Source organism: Acanthisitta chloris, unplaced genomic scaffold (assembly GCF_000695815.1).
Source record: "Acanthisitta chloris isolate BGI_N310 unplaced genomic scaffold, ASM69581v1 scaffold10756, whole genome shotgun sequence".
In the NCBI taxonomy this organism is placed as follows: domain Eukaryota; kingdom Metazoa; phylum Chordata; class Aves; order Passeriformes; family Acanthisittidae; genus Acanthisitta; species Acanthisitta chloris.
The window spans coordinates 1-9,999 of record NW_008679743.1 but is presented as its reverse complement, the minus strand read 5'-3'; the positions used below and the strand labels follow the sequence as shown (position 1 = coordinate 9,999).

Here is a 9,999-nt window from a genome sequence, read left to right as displayed (position 1 = left end):
GCATAAGACAGTTGAAGATAAAGTCTGTTTCTTACAGATGTCAAATACTTAACAAGGATGTTGCATTATAGGGCTTCCTGGAGGTAAATAATTTGTGATTTACAGTGATTAAAAACTTAGTTAAAGCACTAATTTCCCAGGTGGCCTACCTGAGGAATAAGGATTGCAGTACTGATACCTGACCACAGTAATAGTGCCATCCAGCACTAAATTCAGATGAAGCAAGAAAGAGACCAGAGAGAGGAAATTGTTGAGGTTTGAAGGTACCTCTTGAAATCATTGAGCACAACTCACCTGCCCAAAGTAGGATCAGCAAGAGCAGGTTGTTCAGGACCATAACCAGATGACTTTTGAGTATCTCCACAGCTGGAGACTTCACCACCTCTGCCAGCATACGACATCCCTCACAAGAAAAAGTTTTCTTGTGTTCCAGGGGGATGTCATGTATTTTAATTTGCCCCCATTGCCTCTTGCTCTGTCAGTGGGCACTGCTGAGGGGAGGCTGGGTCCCTCCCTTTCATTGCATCCCATCAGGTATTTATGCACATAGATAAAATTACCTCGAGCCTTCTCTTGCTCAGGCTCAGGAGTCAGCCTCTCCTCACATGACAGATGCTCCAGGCCATGTGCTGGACTCCCTCCCTCAAGTCCCTATCTTTCTCATACTGGAGAGCCTACTGAGGTACAGCCTCACCACTGCCCAGTCATTCACTGTTCAGCAACTTCAGGGAATGTCCTGCCAAGAAGGGTCTATCCAAGGTTAAAAAACCCCTCACAGTTCCTCCGTCTTGGCTGTTCTTGCTGCAAACAGTTAAGTATATACACTGATGGAAAGGAAGAATAGGTTTAAATATGCTGGATTTAGAATAAACACCATCTCATCAGGTATTCGCAAGGGAAAGCTACATGTTTTCACTGGAAGTGCAACATCCTCATTGCATGTGTACTTGCTGCAGATTGTAACAGTGCAAAAGGCCACATTTTCTCAAGCTGACACTGCTGGATAGTGTCTAAATCCTCAGCACAGACACATGCAACAGCAACACAGGCCTTCATGCTGCTCCACAGGGAAGACAATGCTGGTGGGGGAGGAGCGCAGGAGAAACTGAAGTACAGCTACTAACATCCTTCAGAAATTGTACCTTGGGCAAGTTGTCCAGTGTAAGTTTTGACAAGCAAAATGAACATAAATTAACCACACTTCTCTTATAAATATTTTATTAGAATACAGCTGTGAGTGTCATAAAAAACATTCTGACCATTTTATAGTGAGAACACTGCATTGAGAGATTTTGATTTCTTGCCCATTTTGTATTTGAACAACCAATCACTTTGGAATTCAGAAAATACAATCTTTGTTAGTCAGGAACAAAGTCAGGGACTGGACAGGGAGAACAGAATCAGTGCTTAATAATGAACACGATAAAAATATCTTGAAGGGTTGTTTTTTTCTTGATGTCTTTTTAATTCTGTTGAGAAATGCACTCAGATCCTTTTCCATGAGAACACAGGATACTGCACCAGCACCGAACACACTTTATCTATTTCTTTAATCCTTGTATTTGCCAATATGTTCACGAGCTATAATCATCCTTTGAATCTGAGCAGTTCCCTCATAAATCTGTAAAGAAGAATTGCAATAATGTTAACTGATGATTTTTTAAAAGGTTTTAACACATCTACACTTGTAAACCTCCATGACACTAATCCAGTGTGGGTTAGGATGTACAGGAAGACAGAGAAAGCAAAGAGAATTCCACTGTGACAGAGTAATTACAGTGAGCTAAATGAAATACAACATACAAGATGCTGACAGTCTTGTTCTCTCAGGTGCTCTTATCTAAACCCAGTAGGGCTCTCATGGAAATAAAAACAGATTATGTCATTCCTCTTATGTGAGGAAGAAAATGCATAATTTATATTTCCAAAGGAGGATTTTAAATCATAGGTAGAGGGGAAGAGGTGACTTGTGTGTAAGTGTGGCATTTTCTTCGACTAGCCTTTCAAAGTCATACCATATGTTCTCTTTGATCCATTTACTCCCATTGCTTCTTGTTAAATGGTTGTCCCATACATTTTGTTTGGTTTTGGCTTATTCTTGCCTTTTCTCCTAGAACACCCTTCATCATCCCTCTGTTCTATTTGTTGACTGGCAGCAAAGCCAAAGACAGACAAAAAAGCACCTATAAAGCTATACTGCCAAAGGAGCCACGTGCTCCACAGGCAAACTGCAGTGTGATACAAGAGCTGAAGCAACATAGTTTAGAGGTTTGAGCATTTCAGCTCCCAATTCTGCCAGCACAAACTTGGCAAATTGCTCAAAATCATGCAAATGCGCTTTCATAATCCCTACCAGGAATAACCTTCCCAAGAACATTACAGAGCTTTTTGAAAGGACACTATAACCTATGTTCACATCAGTGTTCTGGCTCAGAAGAAGCTGTTCCTTCCCAAAGTGAATTCCCTGACTGCTGCTGCTTACCCTACACTGACTCAGTTCACAGATCCAGTTCCAGTCACAGACTGTTTTGTGAGTACTGGGTGTCTTCTGGAGCAAAGTGAAATGAAGCTTTGCTTTATTTCTGTACCAAATATTCACCAATCCTTGGGAAAGCCACAATGACCCAAGCCTGTAATTGGCCCCTTACAATTACATGCCTGTCAGGGACACACACCCCAAGGGACCCAAAAGGTTTGCTATGAGCTCTGTCCAAACTGCTTTGAGGGTAGCTGTCAGGGCCTCAGCAGCTCTTCCTGCTATCTACTGATCTGCTGCTATTGCACTAAAGTACTTGCTGATGAAGACAGCCATGGAACTCCAGTGTAAAGACATCAAAACTCACAATCTTTAGTAATTACAGGAAAGGTTTTTGTTCATAAGCTGATGGAAATAGTTTCAAGAATCCTTGCCAGTTAAAGAAGGGAAGTTTTCCAAATCTGAGAAAGGAAACTAAGAGTTGCTACCAAAGCAGACTAGATTTGTAGCCAGACAAAACCAGAGCAGAACAAGGACCTGTAGAATGTTACCAGTAAACACAGTATGAGTAAACACATGCAAGATAATCCTTTCACATGCCCTGGTTTCAGCTGGGAGAGTTAATTTTCTTCCTAGTAGCTGGTACAGTGTTGTGTTTTGGATTTAGTGTGAGAACAATGTTGATAACACTTTGATTTTCAGCCGTTGCTCTGTAGTGCTTGCTCTAAATCCAGGACCTCCCAGTTTCTTGTGCTCTGCCAATGAGGAGATGCACAAGAAGCTGGGAGGGAGCACAGCCAGGAGGGCTGATCCAAAGTGGCCGGAGAGATATTTCATACCAGAGAGCATCATGTCCAGTATATAAACTGAGGGAGCTGACTGCGGGTGCTGATCGCTGCTGGTGGATGGGGCACTGGTCACCAGGTGGTGAGTGGTTGTATTGTGCCTCACTTCTTCTTCTTGGGGTTTATTCCTCTCTGTTTCTCCCTTTTATTGTCATTGTTATTATTGACTTTATTTCAATTATTAAACTGTTCTCATTCTCAACCCATGAGTGTTACCTTTTTTCCCCTATTTTCCCCCCAGTCCCTCCAGGGGAGCAACAGGGACAGAGAAAGTGGCTGTGTGGTACTTGGTTGTCAGCTGGGGCTGAGCTGTGACACCATGGTCCTCAACACCGGCGATATCTTAATCAAAGCATTCTACCCAGCTTATAATACCAAACTTTCAATCAAAAGGTTTACAGCACAACAACAAATGATGGAGACTGGAAACAGAAAGGAAAAACAAAACCAAAAACCTCAACCAAGCAAACCCCGCCTTTTTCCTCATAGGTTGTGGGGTAAGAAGTTGCTTTAGTGTTCAGGCTGAAAAAAGCTAGACTATAGGCAGCATCAATCCAGGATGGTCAGAGGATTTGCATCTATAAAAATGTCCCAGAGCAGTATGATACATAAACCCCCTCTACTTACAAAATACCAAAGCAAGCACTGGCATTTTGATCAGGGCTTTTTTTCTAAGACTTCAAAAGCTTCAAAACTTAGAGTCCAAGAATTGCAAAGAGTTAGATGAAAAAAAAGAAAAAACGTAACTTCTCTTTCATGGGTTCAGTTTTGGTCCAGTGCAATGACTTGTATGCAAGCAATTTCCTGATTTGACTGACTTTTTCTTTAAATTAAAGGATTCTTGCTTTCATTCTAATAACTTTTTTTTTAGTATGTGCACATCATGATTTGAAGTTAGTAACCCTTATTTTATTTTATATACAATTTATGCATTATCACTTTCTCTCTTTTACTTACCTGGTAGATTTTAGCATCTCTCATTAGTTTTTCTACAGGATATTCAGTATTAAATCCATTTCCTCCAAAAATCTGTACTGCATCTGCAGCTACTTGGTTTGCAATGTCACCAGCAAATGCCTTTGCAATGGAAGCATAGTAGGTGTTCCTGCGCCCAGCATCAACTTCCCAGGCAGCTCTCTGGTAAGCCATCCTGGCAAGCTCCACTTTCATTGCCATTTCAGCAAGCAAGAAGGACACTGCTTGGTGCTATGATGAGAAAAACTAGGTTAACAGTGCCTGCTTCACATTCTGGGACATCCAAGAAAGACAGCATCTCCTTAATAGAGTGATTTTTTTCAACACACTGAATAAATTGTACAAGAGGAATCCTACAGGATATACATCAGGCTCTCAGAATTGTACACTGAATTAGACTTCTAAGTTTTTGACTCCCAAATCTATTTAGTCACAGGGATTAAATACTGAAAGTTCTTTACTATTTATGAGATTGGTATTTACCTTGCTGTTTATTCATTTTTCTTTAAAACAGGTAAGCAGCATGGTTGGCAATGTGTTCTACTGGTACTAATGCAGAATCACAGAATCTCTTGAGCTGGTAGGATCCACAAGGATCCACAAGGATCATCAGTCCAACCCCTGCCCTGCACAGGACACCCCAACAATTCATCCTGTGCCTGAGAGCATTGGCCAACCACTCGTTGACCTCTGTCAGGATTGGGGCTGTGACTACTGCCCGGAGGAGCTGTTAAGTGCCCAAACACCCTCTGGGGGAAACACCTTTGCCTAATATCTAACCTGAACCTCCCCTGACACAATTTCAGGCCATTCTATACTATGTGCCTTGTTTCATGTACCTGAGGTTTTTTCCTTTCCTGAAAATTCCACTTTATTAGCACTGAAGAACTTAAGTATGTTCTGCTAGTGCTTAAGTGTTGAGGTTTTGGCAGAGGTTTTTTTTTGCTTTTACCACTGCCATTGATAAATTATAGAAAATTGCTGAAGTTAACACATAGTTTACTTCAGTTTACACAAACTAAGTTTACTGAAATGGTGCTGATCTGTATAATTGGAAAAATCAATGTATAACCTTCAAAAATCGGTAGCAGTTCATCTGGTGTGAAAACACAGCTTTTATTATATTCTCTCTGCCCCCACACTTACCTCAGCAATTGCTTTCCCAAAGGTTTTCCTCTCCAAAGCATATCTAGTAGCCTCATCAAGGGCCCTCTTTGCTAATCCAACAGCACCAGCTGCCACCTGAATTGAAGACAGCACAGAGTAAACAATCAGAAATTTCTGGTGTATGTTATAAACAAACTGTTTGTGGCACTCACAGGAGGTCTGGTCTTATCGAAGGCTCCCATTGCGATTTTGAAGCCGGCGCCTTCAGCTATGAGCACGTTCTCCTTTGGGACCCTCACGTCCTCAAAGACAATACCTCGTGTATCTGAGCAGCGTTGGCCCATGTTCATTTCCTGCAGCGGGACATTCACAGAGGTTCTACTGGACAGGATTATTCAAGGTACAATACATTTCCATTCTTTAGTTTACTCAAAGCACAGAGTGTGCTTTTCTTCCCAGAACACTTAATCCAAACATTACCACATACACCACAAATACTAGTCCTGTACTTGCAGACCAACATGCCCTTAATTTGTTTAAGCTGGGCAGTTTACTTCCTCCTAATATGAAATCAGTTCTGTCTCTGTAATCAGTCTTCTTCTCTTTCTCTAGTTCAGCTATCTGCTTCAAGATAGGAATGGAAGAAGAAGACTCGAACGTGTGGGCAGTACAGGTGCACTACATGGAAATAAATAAATAAATGAGCTTTTCAGGTTTTCAGATTCATTTGCTAATGTTCAGTACCCAGATTTGCGTACTGTTAAAAACAGTACTTTTTTTTTTAAAGAGAGAACGAGCACCAGTGTCTCCAAGGCCTCTTCTTTGACCAGCAGTAGCTAAAATTAAAGTTTACTCTCGTGTATATTTATGGTTAAAATTGTCCAACTGGCTGCTTATCCTTTCAAGGCATAATATTATCGGCACTTGTCAATAGAATAGTTGTTAAAGATTCTTTTGCAGCTGTTCAAAGTCATCGTACTTCAGACCATTCTGAATAATTCCTTATCTGAATTAACGACTTTAAAATTATGTTGTATGAATCATTTCTCTATGTTGTGAAAATGAAAAGATGGTTGTACATGAGCATATGAAAATGTTCAGTTGTGTCACAGTCTATTTCTTTAGTGGTGCATTTGTTGCATTATTGATTTAGAACTGAACAACAGTTCATGGCTTGTCCAATAAGAAATACAGTGTTCACCTTTCTTCCAATCTGGATCCCAGGGCTATCTGCTTCCACAATGAATCCAGTAAAGGCTTTGCCTGCAGGAACTTTTGGATCTGGATTGGTACGTGCCAGCAGGAAATACCTAGGGTAAACCAAAGAATATGGATGCAGTTTACCTCACAATTAACAACCAGTTACATTTAGCTAACAGTTGAGACATCTTTATGCACATTTCTACCACATAATAAATTCTCTCTGTAAGTGAGCAACCTTTCCTTCTTGCCAATCCCAAAAATAAACTAAGGGTGTAAGAGTGAAAGTTTCAAAGATTCAAGATTTCATAACATTTAATAAAAGTATTTCAGATCAGCTTGCAAAGGTTCTCTACCTTTTCCATGTACTTTATGATATTACTAGCTTCACAAACAGTACAAAAGAAACCTAGTCACAGCACAGTCATAAAAATTAATGCTTAGGAAATACATTCTTGTATGTCAATTGTTATGTTACCACCCAATTTCAAAGACCTTCATTTTATTCTTCTAAGTATAATTTGTAAATAAGTATTTCTCTTAGAAATTAAACAGCTGTAAATCACATGTGTGGCAATCAGTAATGTCAAAAGATATCTGGCAGATTGTCTTTGATGGACCTGCCTTCAGCAAGGAAATAACTAGAAAATTCAGCTTCTGGATAAATGTATAAAATTTTTTCCACTTGAATTAAGGAGAATTTCTGTGCTGTGAATCAGTGTGATGTGAGACTTGATGTGAGGTGTTTATATTGTAAAACATTGCTCCACAGGCACCACAACAGTGTCTGGAATCTTTGACAGATATAAAATGTTTACTTTTCAGAAAATAAAGTGCAGCACCACAGTCTAACAGTGTTTCTAGCTTCACTAGGAGTGAGAGGGGTTTCTAGTCAAATGAGATTGATTTCTGATAGCAGCAAGATTCAAGAGGCCATTCTCAAGTGTGGAGTTGTCATGTCATCACTCATTTTCCTCCTTAGGCCTTGCACAGCACTCAGGCTGCATTTGTGTATGCTAAACTGACAGAGTGGTCAGAGACTAAACGCATTCCGCTGAAACACCATGAACACTCAGATTTATCAGACCTTTACAAAATTTAACTGGGGGGAGGGGGTGAAGTCACTAGATAATATAGCAACAACACATATGATACTAGTTAACATACCAGTTTGCTTTCCCCCCATTCGTGATCCACATCTTCTGGCCATTAATAATATACTCATCTCCTTTCTTCTCAGCCTTTGTTTTTATACCAGCCACATCAGAGCCTGCTCCAGGCTCTGTTACACAGTAGGCCTAAAAGAAATTAAAATGCAAAGTTTTGAGGAATAAAAGTCCTGGTTTTAGGCAACCACAAAGTAATGCAGACTATGTGCATCAAACTGATCTAGAAAAGGTTTCAGCAAACTGCAAAGCAAACCCCAAAACATTAAATAAACAAAAAAGAAAAAAAACAACCCAAAACAACTCAACCCAAAAAAACCCGCAACAGCTGGCTGAGCAAGAATCCAAACACATAAGGGTTAATTTTCTTTATAAATCCATAATGATACATAAAATTATATTTTAATCAAACAGAAACATTCTGTAGCCCTTAAGTTATTACTTCCTCAGGTTCCACAAATTCTGAGGTGAAAGTGGAGGATCTTTAAAATCTGAAAAGTACTGAGTAACATTTTATGTTTACTGAGTCCTTTCTTTTAGGAGGCTTAGTTGTACAGATTTACATACACTGCGCATGAATTTTTACTTCTATGTAACAAGTACTGCTTTTGCAATATTTAAGATCACAAATAGAGCTTCATTTATAAAATTTGTATTTTTCTTAAATGCCTACACGCCCTCTTGAAAGGGAAACAGAAAGTGTTAATTTTTGGTGAGTGACCACGGATAGAGATGATTTTCCAAGTAGTATCTTGTATTTGCTTATTGGATGTATCTCATTACATTGGATGTATCTCTGGCTTTCAATAAATGTTGCTGTTTACTTACAAACCAAAAAGGCCTAAGTTATGAGTATATGTAAGTGTTTTCTGCGTGGAAAAAAAGGGAAAAAAATAAAAGGAAAAATAAAAGGAGTAATACTACTAATATGGTTTAGGAACATTCTGCATTGTAGCAGTTATACTTACACACATCAATGGTTCCTCTGTCATTCTTCCTAAGTATTTTTTCTGCTGATGATCATTTCCTGCAATGATAACTGGCATTTGCTGAAAGAAAATACTTAGATCATTAATCCAGTTTTTTAAAGTGCACAGATTGGAGTGTGAGGGCTGCAAGAAATGACAGGACTCACCCCCAGGGAGTTTGCCTCAATGGCAGTTTGAACCCCCGTGCAGCCGTAAGCCAGCTCCTCCGTGATAAGGCACGCTTCGAAACTGCCCAGGCCCAGCCCACCTAGGGTGGAAATACTTCACTTACCAACAGGGAATTAAACCGTAACGCATTAGTATCAGTGACTTACCAAACACAATTAACAAAAATGTATTCACATACACACACTTGATTGTGTACAGTGTTTGATTAGGCATTCTCACACAAGCCTTTTCAGTAAAGCTTTGTCAGGACAGTAACAGGTGATTTGAAAATTGCACATCATGGCTCCAGGGAGATTTTTTATTAATGTGGGACACGTTACACAGAGTGGCAAGAATGCACCACTTGGATTTTTTTACTACTGTACATTTGAGAATTAAGAGTATTTAGGAAGCAGAGAAAGGCAAAAAAGGGCTCCTGAGCTCACAGCACTTGTGAATATCAACAAAAAAGTGTCCATATTAGCAGACAACCAACTCAGTCATCTGTTTCTTACAAAATACTTTGGGAAGTACATACAAACACAACAAAAACAATACTTCCTCAGAAGTATTTTCCTGAGCCTTCAGGTGACGTCCTCAGTCAAAGAAATACCTCTCTGGTATCTTTTTTATGCTAACGCTCGACAGATATTTATTATGTGAATTTGTCCAGCCCTTTTTGAGTATATGTAAAATTTTAGCACCAATACCCTATAGGGGCAGTAAGTTTCACAAATTAATTACACACTGCATGTAGAACCATCTCCTTTCTTTTATGCTGAATCTACTATCTGCTGACTTAATTCGATGCCTTCTAGTTAAAAAATCATAGAATCATAGCGTTGGAGAATGGCGGGACATGATCCTGGGAATGCACCTGGGGAAGGCTAAAAAGAGCAAGGCCACAGTCCCCTGGGAATGCACAGACACAGTCCTGGGAACGCACCTGGGAATGCAGTGTACAAGCAAGGCTCTGGAGACAGTAACTTATATATAGATAGGGAGTAACTCAGCTGGGCAGATGGCACATGGCAGGGGTAACTCATCCTTGAGGCTGAGACAAACAAATTCGAGAAAAACAGCTAGGAATGCAC

At 39.9% G+C, this 9,999-nt stretch overlaps 1 protein-coding gene across 1 annotated transcript; it reads right to left on the bottom strand.

Moving 5' to 3' along the window:
• Nucleotides 1-1,390: 1,390 nt before the first annotated feature.
• On the bottom strand, nt 1,391-9,005 carry ACADM (acyl-CoA dehydrogenase, C-4 to C-12 straight chain; the record flags this gene model as incomplete). Its single annotated transcript, XM_009077431.1, has 8 exons — nt 1,391-1,621; nt 4,279-4,527; nt 5,443-5,538; nt 5,616-5,756; nt 6,605-6,713; nt 7,771-7,901; nt 8,738-8,818; nt 8,905-9,005. Coding segments are annotated over 8 exons (980 nt in total), but the record flags the coding sequence as incomplete, so codon positions are not given.
• Nucleotides 9,006-9,999: the final 994 nt, after the last annotated feature.